This window comes from Pan troglodytes, chromosome 10 (genome assembly GCF_028858775.2).
Source record: "Pan troglodytes isolate AG18354 chromosome 10, NHGRI_mPanTro3-v2.0_pri, whole genome shotgun sequence".
NCBI lineage: Eukaryota > Metazoa > Chordata > Mammalia > Primates > Hominidae > Pan > Pan troglodytes.
In genome coordinates this window covers 69,153,372-69,177,076 of record NC_072408.2, presented here as the reverse complement: position 1 = coordinate 69,177,076, position 23,705 = coordinate 69,153,372, and the positions used below count along the sequence as shown (strand labels likewise).

The window sequence follows — 23,705 nt, the reverse complement described above, 5'->3', positions numbered from 1 at the left end:
AGGAAGCAAGAAGCAGTAACTTGGCCAAACTCTTTTATATTTCTTAGTTTCTAATCTAGTCTTGTATATCTAAAAGGTCTATCTTAGATCTGTTGGATCCTTTAATCACAGGTTCCATTGAATATGTGTAGATTGAAGAATTATAGGTATTGGGAGACAGTATATTCCTTTTTATAAAAGGTCTCTGAATACAGTTTTAAATGTAAAGGTAGATAATATTACTATATTTTCTTTTTTTAAAGAGACAAAATAAGGCTCAGAGAGGTTAAGCAAATTCCCCAAGGTCACACAGCTAGGAAGTAGCCAAGCTGGCATGTGAACTGAGACAGTCTAATACCTGTGCTTTCAGCTGCCATACATTTTTACTCTAGCTATCACTTGCATTATTAAGAATCTAGGCTAAGTCACTAAAGATATATCATTACTTATTTCTTGTTCATTCATTTGTTTATTCAGTCATTTATTCATTCAGCAAATATTTACTAAGCGCCCACTATGTGCCAGCCACTGCTCTAAGTCCTGATAATACAACAATGAAAAAAACAAAGTTGTTGCCCTAATGCAAGTTACATTCAAATGAAGGAGACATACAATAAAAAACAAATATGCAACATGATGTCAGATTATGATAGCTGTTTTGGGGAAATGAAAAATCAGGGTAAGAGGATAAAGAATGACATAGTGGGGAGAGGGGACCTCTTTAGAAAAGGTGACCAGAGAAAGCCTCTCTGAGTTAATGACATTTAAGGAGAGATGTGCAGGATGTAAAGGAACAAGTAGAGTGCTGCAGGCTGAAAGAAGAACATTTGCAAAGGCCCTCAGGTAGAAACAAGCTTGGCATATTATGGAAACAGCAAAGTCCATGTAGCTGGAGCCTATGAATGGGAGGAAAGGGCAGAGCATAGCAGGTGCCAGAGCTTGTAGGACTGGACAAGAAGGTTCGGGTTTATTCTATGTAGAGTAGAAAGCCAGTGGAAGGTTTGGGGCAGGTGGCAGGTGACATATTCTGATTTATGTTTTAGATTTTTTTCATTTTTTTCTTTGAGGCATAGTCAGTAGAGGGGCAAGTATGGAAGAAAAAAGACCAGTTTAGTGGCACCTGTCATGGTCTAGGTGACAGTTGAAGGCTATCTGAATTAGAATGATGGAAGTTTTAGAAAGTAGTGGATTAATATCAGTTTTATTAAATAATGTGGAAGAGATATTTTGATGGAATGAATGTACATCGTGTATAAGAGGGATAGAGGAATGAGAAGGGCTAACTTTCAGTTAAGATTTAAAATTTCTTTCCAATTTAGTGCTTAAATTAAAAAGCAACAAATGAATGTGCAGAAAAATGCAGTACACCTGATGTATAATAAAGACTTATACTAGTTTTGTCCCTGATTCTTGGGAGGGAGATTCTAAAACCCCTGGAGTTTCCCAAGTGACAGAAGTTTCTGTGTTATTCATGAGCCCTTGGATCACATCTGAGTTTAGGCTAAGAGATGGGATGACTCAGCAGGAGGGAGGCTGGTCACCAGAAAGACCAACTGCATGATTAGAGAGCTTTGAGTCAGCCCGGCTCTGGAGAGTACAAGGGGGCTGAGACTGAGCTCAATTATATGGCAGATGATTAGGTCAATCATGCCTACGTAATGAAACCCCTGTGAAAACTTTGGACATCGAAGCTCAGTGGAGCTTCCTGGTTGGTAAACACATCACCGTACCAGAAGGGTGATGTACCCAGATTCCACAAAGACAGGGCACAGAAGCCCTGCGTTCAAAACCCACTCAGATCTTGCCCCATGTGTCTCTTCATTTGGCTGTTGCTGATCTGTGTCCTTTATAATAAAACTGTAATGGCAAGTACTGTGCTCCTGTGAATTCTGTGAGTCATTCTAGTGAATTATCAAACTGAAGGGATGATGGTAACCCCTGAATTTGTACCTATTTGGTCCAAAGTATGAGTGGCCTGGGGTCACCCAAAAAGCAGTTGGCGTATGAAGTAAGGGCATCTTTTTGAGGACTATGCCCTGGAACTTGTGTGGTCTGTGCTGACTCTGGGTGGTTAGCCCGGGAATTATACTGCAGTATGTTACCAGTTGGTGTCAGGATAGCATTACAGGTCATTGTCACTGCATAAGATGGGATGGACCTGGGGAGAAATTTTTATCCACAGCCAGGTCCTAATGAGAAGGGAGTGTTTTAGTTCCACTGCCACTCTCTCCTAAACAATGAGCAAATCCATGTAAATATTACATGATAAAATGGACTTACCTGCTAAAATCTCTTACCATTTTCTTTTGGGTTATTTTCCCCCATGCGGGATTTTCACTAAAATATAACTAGCTCCACTAACAGTTTCAAATAAATCAGTCTGTTACTACTAGTTGGCAAACACGAATTTATTTTTGTTGTTGTTGTTGTTTGTTGTTTGTTTGTTTTGATGGAGTCTTGCTCTGTTGCCCAGGCTGAAGTGCAGTGGTGTGATCTTGGCTCACTGCAACCTCTGCCTCCCAGGTTCAAGTGATTCTCCTGCCTCAGCCTCCCCATTAGCTGGGATTACAGGCGCCTGCCACCACCACCGGCTAATTTTTGTGTTTTTAGTAGAGACACGGTTTCACCATGTTAGCTAAGCTGGTCTCGAACTCCTGACCCCGTGACCCGCCCGCCTCGGCCTCCCAAAGTGCTGGGATTACAGGCGTGAGCCACTGTGCCCGGCCAAACACGAGTCTTATGTATGATTTCCAAAACTCCCATTTTCAATTTCATTCTGTTTTCTCTCCTGAAACATCCCAGTTTTGTTGTCTCCAGGGACCAGGATATCATTGCCCTCTGGATGGCCCATTGACACCATACATGGAATGAGCTGGCAACCAAAATCAGTGTGCCTGAATGTTTGAGGAGAGAGGATGAAAACTGATATTTCAGTCATTAAAAGTATTCTTCAAGTCACCCAAACTCAAAACCTTAGTCTTCTTTTTCCCCTTCTCCTAAATACTCTGTCAGCAAACAGTTTTCTTAAGTTCTCTTTCACCTAAAATCAGGAAGTCAGAAAACTGGTGCTAGAAAGGACCTTAGAGATCAATTATTTCATTCATTTACTCAATAAATATTTATTAAGACCCTTTGGGTTTCAGAAATAGTTCTAGGTACTGGGGAAACAGTTACCAAGACATCAAGAGTCCAGTTCACAAGGAAACAAAGACAGTGAAAAACAGGTAACAACTCCACAGGCAAGTAATTTGAGATACTGGTAAATGCTTTGGATAGACTATGATGAAGTGCTCTTATAGAGGGCCTGAGGTCTTTAGGTGGATTGGCCACAAAAGGAAGATTTTATTTTCTGAAGATAAGCATTCCAGGTGAAGGGAACAGCAGAAGCCAAGGTTGGCAGAATTGAAAGCCTCATAAAGAAGACCAGGAAGGCTGAGCCTAGTGAGAGAGGCAGGTACGGGGTTGGGTGTACGGGAACCGAGCCCTCTTGGTTTATGGATTGTCATTCTTGGTCAAATCTTCTTTCCACCACACCCATCCCTTCCTATTTCCAGTTCCTTCTATCACATTTTTCATCAGTGTGATGGTCACTGATTTTCCTTCTGCCAGACTCTTGCCCCTTCATGAAATCCTGCTATAGACTCTTTGATACTTCCTTAAAATCGGATTTTTAAAAAAATCACATAATTCCTCTACATAAAAGTCATCAATGCCTCTCCTGTGTTTGAAGGATCAAACAGGAACTCCTTACCCTGAGAATTAATTCCTGTTACCCTTTAGCTCCAACCTAATCCAGGTGGGTTCACCTACTCTCTGAGCTTCAATTACTCAGATCTGCCTATTTCCTTTATACACAAGGTCCTCTTCCCATGCTAGAGGACAGTTCTTCATCTTAGCTCATCAAATATTGCTGCCTGTTATTAACTCATCTTTATGACCATATATTATTATTTCTCATTAGGCCCAAGATTCCTGAAGCAGGGAATTTATTCATCCTTTATTTGTGCTCTCCTGCAGGATCTTACCCATTGCCCTAGATCATGGTAGGCACTAAGCAAAAGTTGTTGAATAAATAATAATTTATTGAGCCCTGAAATGCTATTCTAACACTCATACATATTTTACAGTTTAATTTAAAATGTACTGTCTGTTAGATAATGCAAAAACATTAAATTGTTTAATCCTTAGGAAATCCTAAATGTAGGGATGTTTACGCATTTTACAGATGAAGAAACTGAGGCACAGGGAGGTTAAATGCCTGCCCAAGGCTTCCAAAGTCCCTGAGTCTGTCTAAACCACCACACCGCACTGTGTCTAACACACAACAGCACCCCTCCATTAACGCTCTTTCTACAATCCAGACTCTTATTTCATTTATTCTTGGACACAAGTGAGTTATACATCAGAAAATAAAGTGAGGCAACTGTGATACTCTCAAGTAAGAATAACTTTTATCACCCCAATAAAATGGGTTATCTTATTATATATCTGTTGGCAGTATGTCTTTGTCTTCTAAAACGGCATTTTCAAACTGGGTTTAGTGCTTCCAAATGGTACTGGGTCCTAAGCTTGGGAAACAGAAATTCTCACAGGCCCTTCAGCATAGGTGTAGCCTGAGACAGTGGAAATTCCTCGCCCCTCCCACTGCCCCCCGACCCCAGCCAGAATCACCATTTAATTTTCTCTTAGAGGGTCTGGCTCCATGTCTTCGAAGAAAATTCACTGTCTGTCCATAATCAGTGTTGTCCTACTGAAAAGGCAGCAGCACAAGGGTGTAATCATGTGTACTGCATACCATCAGGACTTAACAGCCAGACAACAGCCGGGGAAAGCTGATCCACATATGATCCCCCCAAGGAATACAATGGAAATAGTCAAATCTGGACCACTCTAAAACTCCTGTCCCAGTTGCTTCTGGTTTGTAAGATAAAATAAACATTAATATACCCACAACTTCATGTAAAGAAATATTTTAAATATTTTAGAGTTATCAGAATTTTAGAACCAGGACAGAAGAGATAATGGAAGTCACTTGGATTATCATTATGAATGAAGAATCCACATCTGTGGCAATCAAGTCTCTTCTCAAAGTCATAGGCCTACCTAGTGCATCCGGGACCCAGGGCCTTTATATCACAACCTGTTGCCAAGAGAGTCAAAAGAAATCCCTGAGTAATTACCTCTGAAAAGTTACAGGTACGTTTGCAAATAAACCACCTCTGAATTTGGCCATTTTTGAATTTCAGGTTCTGGTGAACTGGTGCTTTTTATGTCATTTGTATTTGGAATGCTTATCAATAACCTCACACAATGGCAAAAACACTTGAAATCTTTCTTATGAGTTAACAGTCACAGTAGAACCCCAATTCAGAAGGAAACTTGGAGGACCGGAATATTATTTCTCCAAGTACTAACCAGGCCCAACTCTGCTTAGCTTCTGAGATCAGAGGAGATCGGTTGCATTCAGAGTGGTATGGACACAGACCAGAATATTATTTCTAAAGCAAAAAATATGTGCTTTATACTGGAACTTTTTCAAATGTTGGAAAAAATGAAAAAGCTGATTACATGTGTGAAAAATGCCTCAAGTTCTTCACTTGAAGGAGCCCAAAATGTATTCTTTGGAAAATGAAATAAACATCCTTTGTTGCTTTCATGATATAACCTAGAAGCAGGCAGAGCTTGCCCCTAGCCTCCCAGGGTAAGGATAGAAGTAAACTAGATGACATTTCTTCTTATGTAATTTGGGTTCTGACTCAGAATTAGCTCCTACCACTCCTGTTCACAGTATGTCTGTCCTCATGTCCTCTCTGGGGCACTCCAGATGGTGTCATACCACACCTCTTTGTGGTAAGATCTGTCTTAACATCACTTGTAAACTCAAATGGATTCAATGGTTCCAGCAATGCAAATATTTATGGAAGCTCCCAACTTTTGGTTAGACAAAGGAACAAATGCCAAACAGGTTTGTGTCAGACAACAATATAGGAAGCCCCTCTGCCTGACCTTCACTTGATGGTAATACTCACTATTTAGCTATGTAAAACCTGTGGTTACTTGTCTAGGATCTGCCTTCAGCTCTAAACAGGTAACTGTGCAACAGGCCATGGCTGTCTTTATCTCCTCTGCGTCCCTTTCCAGATGTGGGCGCAGCATCTAGGACATTATAGGTGCTATGTATTTATTGAACATATGGAAGTTGACCTTTGCCTAACCTATAAAAGAAACACTATGTAGAATCAGTGAAGACTTTGAACATTGAATGGTTTAAGAATGTTTTGAATCCACAAAATAGTATTTAAAGTTAGCCATATTATTTATTTAGCCAAATATTTTAAGTAGATGTGGGAGATTAAACATCTGTTGAACAGTAACTGTGAGCCAGACACCATGTTAGGTGCTAGGATAGATGTGATTGTGTTTAATCCACACAGGAATCCTAGTAAAGGGGAGTATTATCCCCACTTACAGAGGAGAAAACATACTCAGAGAGCTGTGGTAACTTACCTCAGATGCTATTATTTCCAAAACATCTTGATCTCTAAATCCCATCAAAGTAGCTGACTCCACTAACCTGATATTAAATGACTAATCTCTGAAATCCAAGTGCTGAATCACTTTTGTAAAATTCAGCAATTATTTTTCAGAAATTCCCTTAGATAAAATTAGTCCCAAATCCTATGGACATGCGGTTGCCTGATAACCTTATCTAAAACAAGAGTAGTATTTCAGCTTAATTGCCATCTTAACTAATTACTTACAATATGGCATGGGCTATGCTAGCCTATTAAAAACCATTAGACAGAATTCGTGTGGCTTTACAGTATATAGTTCTTATTCCCACAACTTACATTTTGATGGCATCTGTTACTCCCTGGAAGAAAGCCAGAGTTTCTAAGTAAAATGTATCAGTCCTAACAATGTGGACATTATTATTCCAGAAAGCCAACTGAGAATTGAACAAGATCTTACCATAATGACTAGAACTGGGAAACAAGAATTTTCTTCAGCACAGCAGGAGGAAATCTTTTTATTAAGGTTATGAGAATCAGAGAAGTGAACATCCCTTCATAAGTCTAAAATAAATGACTTAGGATGGGTTATCATTTCAAAAAAGCTTCCATATACTGAACATGTCCAAGTTGCTTTGCTCTAAACATTTGGGTTTGCAGCATAATTTCATACTAAAATGTAATCAATGTCAGATCACATGATATCCACAAACTGACCACACCACCTCTAGGTTCACTGGCTAATGAAAAGTCAACATCCTCTTTCAGAGCCCCACTATGAAAACTGTTTTTCTCCTGGTTCTACTTTTTGATGAGTAAAATCTGAGTAGTAGACTTTTGACATTATTATCATCATTATTATTAAATAACAGGGATAGGTCTGTGCTATTCCAAGTCTGAGGGAATTTCTTTTTCTGAATTTCTCAGTCTATATAGTTTCCTTTGCATAGCCTTATCTAAATCTGTGATTTCAGCTATCAAGTATACTCCAGCAACTTACAAATCTTTGTGATCATTTAAGAAATCTTTACTGAGTATCTAATATATACCAGGCACTTTCTATTCTCCTGGGATGCCCTAGTGCATAAAATAAAATCTGGCAGCACTTTGGAAGGCCAATGTGGGCAGATCACTTGAGCTCAGGAGCTCGAGACCAGCCTGGGCAACATGGAAAAACCCCGCCTCAACTAAAAATAGAAAAATTAGCCAGGCATGGTGGCCTGTGCCTGTAGTCCCAGCTACTTGGGGGCACTGAGGCAGGAGGATCACCTGAGCCTTGGGAGGCCGATGCTGCAGTGAGCCAGGATCATGTCTGAGCAACAAGGCGAGACCCGGTCTCAAAAAAGACACTAAAATCTTATCCTTGTGGTAGTTAACCTTTTTTTAGTAGATTGTCCATTTTAGATGTCTCATCCGAATTACAGACCTATATACTCAGTTTCGTATTAGAATTCTTAATTTCTAACTTACAATTGTGGAGGTATCATCTAAAATATCTCGAAAATGAAAATGCCTTGAAAATGTCCAAGTCCACATATGCACTTAGGCACTATAAGCCAAATTGAGATGATCACATCTCCTCAACTTATTCCTGTGGAACCCTTTCCCTCTCCCCAGTGCTCAACCCTCCCTCCCCTGACTCTCTGAGGTCAGGGACCTAAACAGTCTTCCCCTTACCTTCATTAAAACTTCTACCTTAATTTTTTCATAGCCATCATTTCTTTTCAATTTCCAGTGGCATTTCCTTAGTACCAGATCTCATTATTGTTGCTGGGTAATAAAATCTTTCTGCCTGTTTATTTTTTTTTCTTCCAGGATGGCCCCCTTGAATCCATTTCGTATACTGCTATAGAGCATGCTTTCTAAAATGTAAATCTGCTCCTGTCTCTTTGGTTTAATATCTCTGCAGGGCTTCCCTTAACTTTCAGGATAAAGTAAATCAATTCTTTCTTTTTTTTTCTTTCTTTCTTTCTTTCCTTTCTTTCTCTTTCTCTCTCTTTCTTTTTCTTGACTAAGTCTCACTTGGTCACGCAGGCGTGAGTACAGTGGCTGACTGCAACCTCCACTTCCTGGTCTCAGGCAATCCTCCTGCCTCAGCCTCCTTAGTAGCTGGGACTACAGGAGTGTGCAACCATGCCCAGCTAATTTTTGTATTTTTAATAGAGACAGGGTTTCACCATGTTGATCAGGTTGGTCTCCAACTCCTGACCTCAGGTGATCCACCTGTCCCAGCCTCCCAAAGTGCTGGGATTACAGGCGTGAGCCACCATGCCCGGCCCAGGATAAAGTAAAAATTTATAAGCACACAAGGCCCTTTGCAACCTGGCTCCTGGTTACTACTTTAGCCTCCTGCCCTCCCAAATGTCCTCACTGTTTTTCTAGACATACCTACCTGCTCCCTCTCTACGTGTTCCATCTTCATTTACCTGATCAGCCTCAAGCATCCAGGCATGACCTCCATGAAGCCTCCCTTCCCAGGCCCTAGGCTCTGGCAGACTCCACTGCTGCCGTGTGTTATCATCACTCCTTTATCTATTTCCTTTATTTTACCAAAGCTTCCCAAGGGAAGTTAGAGAATCTGCCTCAACTCTGCATCTCTAAACCAAGCCTAGCACCTCGAACACAATAACACTCAATCTGCATTTGTTGAATAAACACATCTTTAAAAAATAAAAAATGATTCATTGTCCTGCATTTTCAAGGCATTTTAGATCACACCTCCATGAATGCAGCTTAGAGATTAAAAATTCTAACTCCTAAAAATATTGGAGAAACAGAAACAGCTTTCTTCCTTCTAAAGGATGTCTTTTGGCTTTTGGTTTTGAGGTTTTCCCTACCTGTTCTCCAATACTTGATTTACATATATTTAGCCTTTGTCAAATTTTACCTGATTATTCACTAGAAGAAGGCATAGCTAAAGGTAAAATCATAGACATTGGTCCCAGGAAAATCTGGATTTGCATCCTAGTTCAAGTACTTATTTACAGAGCACCTGGGATGACTAACATTTTTCTGAGCCTCAATTCACATAAAATGGGTATAAATAAGATAACACGCAAAGTTGCTAACACATATCATATCCTTAATTCGTTTCCTTTCTTGTTCTCACACTTTTCTTTTAAGATACACACTTTGCCTGGAACATATTCCCCTCCATCCTTCTATCAAAATCCTCCTCATTTTTAGCTGGACTCTCCTCAAAATCTTCTCGGTGAAACTGTCCTTAGTGCCTTCGGCCAGAAAGAACCTGTCTTCTGTGCTCCAGTGGCTCTATATCTTATTTATTTTGTTCAACGAATTTATGCTGAGTGCCTACTATATACTGGGCATTAATTTAGGTGCTGGGAATACAGAAGAGAACAAAGCAGAAGTGTAAATGCCTTAATGGGGTGCATATGGTACTGATGAAGAATAAACACTCCAATAAATATAAAAACAATTTAAGGTCAGATCAATATAAAGCTAAAGGAAATAAAGGGTGGTGGGCTAGGAAGTAACGGGAATGGGGATGTCAGGGAAGGCACAGACATGCAAAGAGCCAGAGGACCATGACTGCAAAGAGCCAGAGGACCATGACCGCAAGCAGAAGGCACACGTGGGGCGAGGCTCCCATCAGGGAAAAGCATGGCATTTTTGAGAAAAGAAGGGCCGATGTGGCTGGACTGTTGTTGGCTAAGGGATGTGGGATGAAATGAGACTGGTAATATAGAATGGGGCCAGACTATATAAGCAGTCTGTGAAGGATTCTGGATTTTAATCTAAGTGCCATGGACAGGTTTTAAGCAGGGGTGCAGGGGTGCGATTTGACTTAAGGTTTCTCTGGCCGCTGAATGTCTGTACCAGAGTTCGTTCTGATTTGCACAGTCATTTCTGGTGAATAAAGCTGTCCTTCTAGTTATAGTGTGGTCCTGGGAGGGCAGTGATATTTTATTCTTATTCTTATCAGTGCCTCATGCATAGTTCTCCTCAGTAAATACTCGTCAAATTAAATTGAAACATCCTGCAGCCTCTTTTTCTTTCTTGCCTGCAATTGTAATAATTGTAATTGTAATACTTCTAATCTTTGTAGGAAGTATGCAGTTGCCAACCAGCTCTGAACGAGTTCTCTTTTTTTCCTATTTGAATTCCTCTCAGGCCTTCCTGCCATTGTAGGATTGTCATCTGACTTCCTGTCTCCTAGCCAGGTCTACTCCCTGCCCTGTGGACTGAATTTTTATAGTCCTTCTGTAAAGTGCCATGTGCGCTGCCGAGAGGGTTGGGTACAGCTGGCCTTGCTTGTTCCCAAAGGAATCACAACTTCTAGCTTTACACATTGTATGGGATCGAATACTAATAGGCATTTATTGACCACTTGCATGCACCTGGCACATTATGGGCATGGCATCCGTTTGTGCAAGCTGTGCCACTTTGGGCAAGCTACCAATCCTCTTGGAGCCTCAGTTTCCTCATGTGTACAATGGGGATAATAAGAACAATAGGATCTGCCTCCTAGAGTTGTCACGAGGCTTTAAAGGAGATCATGCATGTAAAGCACTTAGCATAGCACAGGCACTTATCTAATGTCAGCTGGATAAGTAGTCAACACTTACCCATGTCAGTTATATTAGCGGTAGTGTTGTTAGTGGCATGATTAGTGGCTACTATCCACAGTCAATACTTATCCATGTCAGTTATATTAGTTGTAGTGTTGTTAGTGGCATGATTTTATTGAATCCTCATAGCAGCTCTGCAAAAAAAGTGTAGTTATACCCAGTACCAATATTTAGCTGGTATGCAAAGATATGGCTGTACTGCAATATCTCCTGATTGTCAAGTAAGCCCCTCTCATAAGCCCTCCAAATACGCCCTCCCCCTATACCCCTGCAGATTTATCTGCCCTAGTCTGCCTCTGGGATCCCCACCACGCCTCCTCTGCATGATCCAACAACTGAAGGGTTAATGCCTGATATAGCCAGAGGCCTCCAGAGTCCTAGCTCACTTCAGTTGGCTTCTATTTTGAGTTCTAACTGGCCCATTATACATATTTTATCAATGGGTACATTGAAGTACAGAGGAGATAAGTAAAGTCACTAATCTTGTAAATGGAAATCCTAAGAAATCAAACTTCAGATTCATATGCTCAGGTTTGTTCCTTCACATGGAACTTCTCCTTAAACACTGATTAGAAAAGCTAACAAAAGCCACTTGTGTTCTGTAACTCTGTGGCCAATCACCCGAACACTAGCAGATCTACAGTTTCTGATCAATTCAGGAAGTAACCTAGAACATCTCAGTTTCAGTGTCTTACCTGCCTTCCCTCATTCTTATTCTCCATGGCAATTCTACCCATGAAAATCATTTAAACACTAGTTGGTCCAAATCCTTTTATCCTCACTTCCAGCACCAAAGTCTAACAACCTAAGCACTGGACCAGAATCCTTAAGATGAAGAAGACAGCATTCAGCCACACTGTTAAGTACCTATTACTTCTGTCTCTGTTTCACAAACTAATAAGAGGAATAGAAAGATGTTAACATCTGTGCAAAAGTGAGGTAATTCATGGATCTTACACATGAATACTAAAGAGAAAATGAGAATAACATAGGGGACAGATCCCATAGTGACAATAAAAATCCAGAGAGGGGCATTTTAAAAGATCCCTCTTAAATTACAGACACATGTCTGGACTTAAAATGTGGGAAGTGAGGGTGGTATCTCCTTGAATGCTCAAATTTACTTTTTAATTGTGCATTCTGAGCTGCAAAGACCCCCTTGGCTTTCCTTGAAATGTAAACATTTAAAATTAAGTTCTGAAGTCTTTAAAATAGTGTTTAGTTAAAGATTAAGCAGTTACATAATTGGCTTAATGAGATCCAATTACAAAATTAGTGTAAATTAGAAGTAATAGAACAGAACATATAATTCCATAATTATGACACATAACAATAATGCAGAAATTAAGTTGGCCAGTGGTGCTAAAGCAGGAGGGGTGCATAGAAATCTTAGAAGACTCGATGGCTTTCATGAGCCCAAACATCTCCCCTCCAACAGTTACTGCTCAAAAATACGTTTTAACTAAACAAGACTGATTTTGATTTCCAGACTCAGAAAACAACATTTGGGAAATTGCTAGTTCTTTCCCCTCCTTATGTGGCTAAAGTACTGGGTGACTAGATGGGTAGGTTTATTTCCTATCTCATTAAAGTATGACCTTTCTTTTTAAGGTCTTAACAGATCATGGCAAGGAAGAATTCATTCTTAAGGGTGAGTTATGCTGAAAACCCCACCAGTGTGCATCCCCACCCCTCTGCTAGGAGAGCAGGGGAAGGCCTACTCCTGTGGGAGGGAGAGGCTGGGTTGGAGAGACACGATGAGAGAGGCCACAGACGGATTAATGTGCCTACAGCCTCATCTTTCAAATCAGCCCTCCGATTTGGGTCAAGGGACCCTTCCTGCTGTATCTTTATCCTTCAGTTTTCAAAAGAAGGGACAGATAGCATTTGACTAGTGAGAAATTTGTGTTGCAATGTCTCACATCTATCTTGGTATATCTTTCTGTAAATTATGTCCAACTCCCAGAGGGCTAAAAAGAAACCATTCATTTATTAATTCACCTATTATTTATTCATTCAATAAATGTTTTGAGTTTCGTGGGAGAAGAGGCAATTTCCCATTTATCTTTATACAGCAAATCTTTAGCACAGGTGCCAGCATACAGAGACATTCAATGTTTAGTGAATTGCTGTTAATACATATTACAGATATTACCTGCCCTGGTATTGTGCATAACAAAGATTTTCTCTATACCTGATTATAGCTTTCAAGAAACTTATATTTTGGTTACGACAGACAATTATTATGTTAACAAAAACAAGAGTTAAATTGTCTTCATCAACACTGCTGCAATGTCAGAGTGCAGTTGTTAATCAAGAGAAAAATAAATAGAAGAGTTTGCAACTGTGACGCAGTAAAAGGAGGAAACGGTTCCCGAAAACCCATGGCCATGACATGGGGAGGGTGGCCAGCCAGGTCTCACTAGCAGCCCAGTGCTGTCAGAATACTTGTGGAGGCAGCAGCTCTCCAGATACGCATGCCACCTGCTCTTATACAGACCTCTGGTTTGGATCCTGCTATTTTTCAAATTAAGTATAAATCTCCGTTAATATACCTCAGCAAATGAACACTGGTAATCTGAAAATGACCCCAAAATGTTAGAGAAACATCTAAAAGTCTTGGGTATTTTTTCTAATGATGTCTATTTTTGTTTGTTCCTCCTCAGTCATCATCCTTTGCTTAATGGGAGAAGCAAAGGGGCTTAGTGATGCTCAAAGGCCATTATCAGTATGGGATGGAGGATTTATCCTTTCATACCTTTTCCTCTAGTTTTCTAAATTTTCTTTTATTATTTTTACTTTCCTGTATGGTCCCTCCTTTTCCCTTCTTACTTTCTGTTCCCAGCAAACACTAGCTCAAAATATCATTTACTTTATCAAACATGAGGGTTTACTTGACAAGAAAATACATCCCCAAAATACCTTGACCTACTCACATTTCCCTGAACAATATCCCAGAAGATGCTCCATGTTAATTCAAACAATCAAACTATTGTTTGGCTATTTAAATAGCTTGGTTTAGAATTTGAAGGTAAGGCTGGGTGCTGTGGCTCACACCTGTAATCCTAGCACTTTGGGAGATCGAAGCAGGTGGATCACTTGAGGTCAGGAGTTTGAGACCAGCCTGGCCAATGTGGTAAAACCCTGTCTCCACTAAAAATACAAAAATTAGCAAGGTGTGGTGGTGCATGACTGTAGTCCCAGCTACTTGGGAGGCTAAGGCAGGAGGATCTCTTGAACCTGGGAGGCAGAGGTTGCAGTGAGCCAAGATTGTGCCACTGCACTCCAGCCTGAGCAAAAGAGCAAGAATTTGTCACACACACACACACAAAAAAAAGAATTTGAAGGCAGAGGTAAGAAAGTTTTAAGTTTTGATTACTATTTCAGACCCCGATCCTATTATTGGATGGATACAAAGACACATATGTGTTTCCTGCGATTCTAACCCTTAGAAGCAATGTATTACTTTATTTACAATGTATGTTTGATATAGTATGGATATCTGTCCCCTCCAAACTTCATATTAAAATGTCATCAATAGATACAATATTCTCTATTATCTGAATTTTACAAATGAAGAAACTGAGGTGCTATGGCTTGGATATGGTTTGTCTCCTCCAAACCTCATGTTGAAATTTGATCCCTGGTGTTGGAGGTGGGGCTTAGTGGGAGGCTTTTGGGTCATGGGGGCAGATCTTTTATGAATGGTTTGGTACCCTCCCTACAGTAAGGAGTGATTTCTCACTCTATTAGTTCACTCTAGACTTAGTTGTTAAAGACTTCCCTCCCCTCTCTCTCGTTCTCTCTCTTGCATGTGACACACCTACTCCCACTTCACCTTCTGCCATGAGTGAAAGCTTCCTGAGGCCTCACCAGAAGCTGAGCAGATGCCAGTTCCATGTTTGTACAGCCTGCAGAACTGTGAGCCAAATAAACCTCTTTTCTTTGTAAATTACCCAGCCTTAGGTATTCCTTTACAGCAATGCAAAACAGACTAACACAGTGCTTTAATGGATATTAGTATAAATATTCCTTACTGACATGGTAACAAAGCTGAAGCATTGGAGGTGAAAAAATATACAGAGGGAGGAACATTCCCAGAACTTATTCTATGTTTTTTTGTTTGTTTGTTTGTTTGTTTTTTTGAGATGGAGTCTTGCTCTGTTGCCCAGGCTGGAGTGCAGTGGCGTGATCTCGGCTCACTACAAGCTCCACCTCCCAGGTTCACACCATTCTCCTGCCTCAGCCTCCCGAGTAGCTGGGACTACATGTGCCCACCACCACGCCTGGCTAATTTTTTTTTTTTTTTTTGGTATTTTTAATAGAGATGGGGTTTCACCGCATTAGCCAGGATGGTCTCAATCTCCTGACCTCATGATCTTCCCGCCTCAGTCTCCCAAAGTGCTGGGATTACAGGCGTGAGCCACCACGCCCAACCTCTATTCTTGTTTTTCCCATTTCTCCAAAAGGTAGGAGGCATTTTCTAAGGGTCCCAAGGTACAAATCAGATTTACATAAACAGTGTAGCAGGGTTCAGATGAGTTGTTTTGTGAACTAATATGAGGAAGGACTTTTCACATTTTCCTTTGCATAAATCCATGAAAGTAAAAGCAACATCAATTATAAAGAATTTGAAACTTCTTCCAAAGCCCTATTGATAAGCACCTAAATCAACTTGTTAAGTGAACCTATTTTTAAAGAACAAAAATAAGAGTGGCAGAAAATGTCTGGAAGATTTCCTACCAAAGTTTGAAGAGTAGCTACCTCAGGAGCAGAGAAAGAGAAGAGAAAGAACAGTCTTTGAACTGAACTGTAGATGTGCTTCAACTTTCCACGTGCTACAAAATCTTCTCTCTCTCTAGGAGGATAGTCAGAAGGCCATCATCTCCATAGAGCTTGGAGTAACAGATTTTCTGAAATGGGTTTTTTAGCTACAGATTTTTAGATGTTTTCCAAAGAGGCTATTTCCATAAGTAACCTTCCATGCAAACAACTTTTCATTTCCATCAGACCTAAGTTAGTATCACTCTTCCTTCTCCTGGCCATTAAAATTCAGGAATGGAGCTTGTTCTCTTGGATGTGCACTGCTTGGATGAAAATGAAACGTTTCATGTTGGAATAAGCTTGGGAGCTCTTATCCCTCTTGTCATGGCTCTGGAGAAAGCTCTGACAGAAGAGGCTGGGCAGAAACATGGATAAGTACTTGGATACTTAAAAATTCAAGTACAAGTGCCTGGTAAAATGCTGCTTTTAATGTTAAGGCCAGAGATGGGTCAACATTTTCACAGCAGTCTTCTCTTAAGGTAAAAAAGTCACCCAGTGATTTCTAGGTCATAAAATCCAAAGGCTTTGACCTGTTTCTTCTTTCTGGCCTCTTTGCAGCAATTGATGCTGTTGGACTCTGACACTGAAATCCTCAACTCTTGGCTTTAGATATACTCCTGTTCCTGGTTCTCCTTATGCCTTCTTTATTGTCTCCTTTCTTGCTTCTTTACTTGTCTTTCTTCTTTTTCCTGAATGGGGGATCCCCTGGGTTCTGTCTCAAGTTTTCTCTTCTGTCTTTATACTCTTTCCCTTTCCCCACCATTCTCTAATCTGACAGCTTCCATGGTCATTCTATGTGAACTGTCACAGTGAGAACTGTCATTTACAGAGAGAGTCTCTGCACTCTATGAGGCACTTTCTACACATCATCTCACTGAGTGCACAACCCTCCTGTGGGCAATGCAGCAGTTCCTCCATTTAGATGAGGAGGCAGAAGCTCAGGCAGCTTTCAAGACTCATCCATGAAATCCAAGACCACCCAGCAGATAAGTGACAGAGCAATGGTTTGATACTCCTGGCTCCAAGGCTCAAGCTGTTGCCCCAACACTGCTCCTCCTACCCATGACTCCTGGCCTCCAGTCTCACCTCAAAATCAACAAGAATTCTTCTCTGACCAGCTTGCCTCCCTAACAAAGATACCTTCTGAAATGACCCACTGCCTTTCTCCCAATGACCACGCACACACTGGCTGGCATCTCAGGCTCATCTTGCTCTCTTCGACTTCCCCTGCCCCTCACATATCCTCACCCCTAATCTCATCTGCTGCCAAATTCCATCTTTAACTTCCTTTCTCCTCCCCAAACCAGCCTGCACACTGCTGCCTGCCTTTTGGCCTAGGTCACATTATTCCCTTAGTTATAACCTTTAGAGGTTTCCCCTTGTTGATGAAATAACATCCAAATGCCTACCTTTTTTATTCAAAGTTCCAATCTACAGTTCCTGTCAGATCTCTCAGAGTTTCCCTATAAGTGGACCATGTGCCAGTGAAACTAGGCAACTCACGATCCCCTGAGTGTCCAAGTGTCTCATGTTTATGCTTTTATTCAGGCTACTCCCTCTTGTAGACAGACACTCCCCATCTACAGAAATCCTCCTCTCTCGGGCATATTGCCACCCCACCCCCCATCAATTCCTTTCATCTGCTCTCATTGGATGCCACTCTCCATCTTGAAGCCTTCACAGGTTTTCATTTGGACTTCTCTTGCAGAACCTGGCATATTCTACTTTGGGTTTGTTATTCCTCCCTTCCTCTTACTAAGCTCTATGTTCCTTGGCAGAGGGGAAATATATCATACTCTTTAGTGTATAGTATACCCAAACACCTATTCATCCAAGGCATATAACAGGAGTCTAATAAATGTATATTGATGAAACTTACTCAAACTTTGAAAAAAGACAGCGATGTGAGGTCCCATTTTAAATACAATGTTTTACATGTTTTTACCCTCAGCAAGCAGAAACAAAATGTTTTTCACAAATGAGATCAAGAAAGTATAAATGATGACTATGAATATATATCCTTAAAATGATTACCTTTTTCCTCTGATTTAAAAGGAGGAGGAGGCAGAAAGACAAAAGTGGAGAAGACAAACAATGTTAGGTTCTGTCCATTGTCAAATGAAGAATGCAGAGAAAACAACTTAGAGTAGAATGCAAGTCATTAATAACAAAGCATGAAAAATGCTGAAATATAAAAATCCAATTTACATGTAGCTCTCTTGTGACACATAAATATTGACAGGTAAGGTAAACTATGACTATATGAACTTATAATTATTAATATGTTATCCTCCAAAAATGTTCTTTGGTTGCTCCCTAACTACAGTCTCTTCCTAAGCAGATGATAAGTTTGCTGACACTTCAGCATTGGTGCAAACATTGGTGCTTATTAAGTGTTTTCCTTAGGACCAAGTAGCAAGGAGGATCATGAGTCATCTAAGGCCTCTTTCTCAAATGGTGAACACAATTTTGTTAGATTTTTTTGGGGGGGTGGGGGGAATATCCAATCTATAGCTATATTTAATTATAAAAATGCAAACATTTATACCAGATGTAACGATACTCACTAAATGTGTATACGTATACACTGAAGTTGTAACTTTAATTTCCCTTTCGGGCCAATTTGTTTTAATTTTCTATGAGACAGAAGAAACTTCAAATCATGGACAACCACATCCTCTGTCCTAATCTTGCTGAGGAGTTATAAGCAACTAGATGTGGCAGGATCAGTGCAAATTCATCAGCAACATTGGTAAATCAATCCGAAGTACGTGTTGATGGAAAATCAGTGCTGTCCCATTAGGACTGAACATCATACTATCCCCAAACACAATTCAATTTCTTAAACTCTTGATTTTGGAAATTCAAGGGATTCCTTAAGTTATGAATCTTCTGTTCATATTTAACAATGGGAAAGTTCCAGATTTCAGGAAGTGGGACATCAGCAATGATAAAAGGTATGATGTCAGAAGGTGATGAACATCACTGAGATGGTGCTAGTCATTGCGAAGAGAATCCAGGAAATATCATCTGTGCACTGGAGACTCAAGTTTGGTTTGAATAACCAAGGAGTCTACTGGGAACCAATGACTTAGTCAGTGTAGATGTTCTTCAGTGATTGACAGGCCTATTTAAATGTTAACAAAAATGATTGCTACAATCTTCATATTTTGGGAGGATGGTAGGGTAGAGAAGATGAAAGCCTAAAAGATACAATATAGTCACAAATTAAAACCTTCTGGTCACTCACCACAATCATTTGAGCCACATAACTTTCAGGTCCAGTGTATTCTGTTGGGTCTTTAACTTTCACCAGGACTATGAAGTATAAATAATGCCACATATTGTGTTCTGACTTAATGTGCTCCTCAAATGAAACCGTTTTATTATCAAACTTGTCTCTCTCGAGTCCTGAAAAACACAGGCAACACAATACATGTAATTCATCATTTAATCAGTACTTGCTTCTTAGCATAAAAACAAAACACAATAATTATTGTGAAAAAATGCTTTCAGTAAGAGTGTGCCAATTTAAAATGTTATGATTAAAAACAACACAGTACACAAGACCTCCAGAAAAGAGGCCATCGTTTATAGATTTTTTCCCAACTAACATTTATTTTTCCCCATGGATCCTTGGAAATGCACAGTCCTATAATAGATGAAAAAGTTGCAGATAATTTTAAATACAGCCATATCAAAATTTTCAAATTAAACTGTACCACAAGTCTGAGAAAAAGAGGTAAGAATGATCATGCAAGAAAAGGTATGCTTGCTAATCAGGACAGAAAAAAAAATGTCATTTTACCCAGAAACTTGGATTAAAAGAGGGAAAGAATTGAGACAGTCATCTGTTCAAAACCACTTGGAATCAGTGAAAGGAACACAAAGAAGATGGCCGTCCACACGCTAAGGACAGCGAGTGCTCAGACTATGCCAGCCCTCTAGGGTACCGTGTTCCAGGCATTTTGGGCAGGGGGTGATCTGTTCCATTTCCAGGGCACATTTTTAAGCCTTTGGAAGTACAGTAAAGAAAGCATCTAGATAATAAAATTCTTTTCTCTCAAAGTTAGAGAATAGATGAAAAGAAATGAATAGAGATGAAGAAAAACATCTATGGAAACATGAATTTGAGTGCCAAGTGAAGTGGGATGTTGGGATTCAGTTAGGTTGTTACAGCTCAGATACTGAAGAAGAAACCAGGAAACTGAAATCCAACCCTGGCTATTCTTTCTCTAAGCATTTTTTGTAAGTTCACTCAGGGATGTAGAAGACCCTTTTATTTATTTATTTATTTGAGACAGAGTCTCACTCTGTTTCCCAGGCTGGAGTGCAGTGGCTCAGTGCAGACTCAACCTCCCAGGTTCAATTGATCCTCCTACTTCAGCCTCCTAAGTACCTGGGACTACAGGCATGCACCACCATGCCCGGCTAATTTTTGTATCTTTTTTTTTTTCTCTGTAGAGATGGAGCTTCACAATGTTGCCCAGCCTGAAGACCTTTTTTTAAATAATAAGATATAAAGCGCAATAAGTAAAAAATCTGTCCCCAATGAAGGGGTGACTTTTTACTTACATTATTGGATATCTGTATGGAAAATACTATAAAATTCTGCTGGCTGATGGCTAGGCCTCATCTTATTTGACCTATAATCAGCTCAACATGCCCAAATAAACTACAATTCTCTTCCCTAAACCTGCTTCACCCACAGTTCTCCCCTTTTATTCGATGGCAGCTCTGTTCTAGTTGTTCAAGCCAAAAGCCTGGACGTCATTCTTGAATCCTCTCTGCCTCTCACACAGCACATCCCATCCATGTTGAAATGTTTTTGGCTCTACCTTCAAAACATATCCAGAATCTGACCGTTTCCCACCCGCTCTGCTGCTACACTCTGGTCTGGGCCATTGTCATCCCTCATGTGGATTACTGCAATAGACTCCCAGGCCCCCTTGTTTCCATCTTTACTCTCCACAGCCCATTCTCAACACAGCAGCCAGAGCAATCCTTTAAAAACCTAAGAGAAATGGTGTCTCTCTTCTGTTGTAAACCCAACAATGGCTCCCCCACCTCCTCAAGATAAAGGTCAAAGTCCTTATAAGGACCTACAAGTAGAGTTGCTAGATAAGCTACAGCATGGTCAGTTATGTTTGAATTTCAGATAAACAATAAATAATTCTTTAGTATGAGTCCCATGCAATATGTATTTGCTAAATCCTACGTGACTTGGCCTCACAGCCACACTAACTTTACCTCTTACTATTCTCTCCCTTGCTACCTCCCATGCAACCACACTGGCCTCTTTGCTTTTTTTTTTTTGGAACACAGGGACTTTGGACTTCAGGACCTTTGGAATGCTTGTTTCCTCTGGTTACAAAACTCTTCTCACTGACATCTCTTTAAGTAACTCATTCACCTTCAAATTTTTGCTGAAATCTCACCATCTCAATGTGGTTTAACCTGATCATCCTGTTTAAAAATACAACCCTTCTGCTGACCTTCTTGATCACCTTTTCCCTTTTCCTCTCTTTTTCTTATAGTGCTTACCACCTCCTTATAGACTGAATATAGCCATATGGAAGTTATTAAATTAAATTGGATTATATCTCTAAGATAAAGAGGTAAAATGGTTGTGTAAGAAAAAGCCTGTCTGATAATCAGCAAAGGAGAAAGAAATGTTATTTCATCCAGCAACTTGGATAAAAATTTATTACATTTATTATGTATTGTGTTTGTCCTCCCACTAGAGTATAAGAGCCACCTGGGCAGATATATTTCTTTTCTTCACCAATGGTCCCAATAGCTCGGAATGATATTTGGCCTATAGTTGGCACTCAATTAAATACTGATTGATTGAATTAATAATATTTCACTACTAAAATATTGTTCCACTAGAATGGCTATAACCAAAACCAGATAATAATAAGTGTTGGTGAAGATGTAGAGAAATTAGAATCCTCATACACTGCTAACAGAAATGTAAAATGGTGCAGCAGCTACTTTGGAAAACAGTTTGGCAATTCCTCAAATGGTTAAACAGAGAGTTACCATATAACGAAGCATAACCCACTCCTGGGTATGTATTCAAGAGAACTGAAAATGTATGTTCACATAAAAACTTGTACATGTTCATAGCAGCATTATTCATAATAGCTAAAAGTGGAAACAACCCCAATGTCAATTAATTGATGAAAGGATAAAATATGGTATATCCATATGACAGGGTAATTTTTTACAATAAAAAGGAACGAAGTACTGATACCTGCTACAACATGAACCTTTAAAACATCCTACTAAGTGAAAGAAGCTAGGTGCAAAAGCCCACATATTATGATCCCATTTATATAAAATGTCCAATATAGGCAAATCCACAGAGGCAAAAAGTAGAGCCAAGGCAGAGATGGAAGGTTAGGGATCAGATGATGGCTAAAGGGTATGGGGTTTCTTTCTGGGACAATGAAAATGTTCTAAAATCAATTATGATGATGGGTGCACAACTCTGAATATACTAAAAACCACTGAATTGTACATATTAAATGGGTGAATTATATGATGTGTGAATTATATCTCAATAGAGCTATTAACAACAACAACAACAAAACACTAAAAAACAAAAGAGAGAAAAACAAACTAAAAAAAACAAACAAAAGAGAGAAAATATTAAAGTAGATTTTCCCAGAATTCAATTCAAACATCTACCAGTTGCAATGTAATGGGGCTATAAAAATTAGGTTCTTACTATCAATCTGTAATACGGCAGAGGAAACAGGCACGTTGCGTTATATTCTGAAGAGGTATAAACTGCCAAGGGAGCATAAAGAAGGGCAAAATGAACTCTGATGAGGGTCATTTTAAAAGGTTTCCAAGAGGTGCAAAGCTTGAAAAATCCAGCCTCAGTACATGATTATGGTAAGTGGAGAAGAGGTGAATGGTAATAAAAGGTACTTAATTTTTATTGAGCATCTATTGATGCTGACAACTATAAAGATGTCTAAATATGCTATTATAATTACAATAATCCAATCTGACCTTTTAGCATGTGAGGAAATAGATTCAGAATGATTCAATAAATTGCTCAAGTTAATAACCCTATTTAGCGGAAGAGTCAATTAGTATTTAAATAAAAATATTTCTGACTCGAAAGCCCATGTTCTTTTGCCATCTGGGCAGGAGAAATGGCATGGAAAAGCCAGAGATGAAAGTACATGACCTGTTTAGGGAATGTCAATTACTCTGGTGTGGCAGAAAGGGAACATTTGGAGATGCAGATGAAATGGTACATCTGGCAGAAACAATGGCAAGCTTTAAACTCAAAGCTAAGGCATCTGTATTTTATTCTGAAAGCTTCTTCTTCTTCTTCTTCTTCTTTTCTTTTCTTTTTTTTTTTTTTTTTTTTGACAGAGTCTTGCTCTGTCACCCAGGCTGGAGTGCAGTGGTGCGATCTCAGCTCACTGCAACCTCGGCCTTCCAGGCTTAAGTGATTCTCCTGCCTCAGCCTCCCGAGTAGCTGGGGTTACAGGAATGTGCCACCACGCCCAATTAATTTTTGTATTTTTAGTAGAGATGGGGTTTCACCATGTTGGCCAGGCTGGTCTTAAACTCCTGACTTCAGGTTATATGCTTGCCTCGGCCTCCCAAAGTTGCTGAGATTACAGGCATGAGCCACCCTGCCCGGCCTATTCTGAAAGCTTCTGAGTAGAAACTAGTGTATTCAGAGCTATACTTCAAGTTGTTCCTGTGGCAGGATTCAGCGGAAGATTGGGATAAGAGACCAAGGATGCAAGACCCAGGCACCAGGGCA

General features: G+C 39.9%; 1 protein-coding gene across 9 annotated transcripts in view; it reads right to left on the bottom strand.

The window, feature by feature from the left end:
- Window positions 1-23,705, bottom strand: part of ITPR2 (inositol 1,4,5-trisphosphate receptor type 2) — a 499,386-nt gene that overhangs the window by 31,085 nt on the left and 444,596 nt on the right. For all 9 annotated transcript variants that reach the window (XR_010148345.1, XM_063786880.1, XM_016923764.4 and 6 more), the window contains one exon: window positions 19,158-19,318. Coding sequence is in view for 8 of the 9 variants with exons in the window: in XM_063786880.1 (XP_063642950.1) it covers window positions 19,158-19,318 (161 nt within the window). In the remaining variant the exon portion in view is untranslated. The remainder of the gene's footprint in view (window positions 1-19,157; window positions 19,319-23,705) is intronic.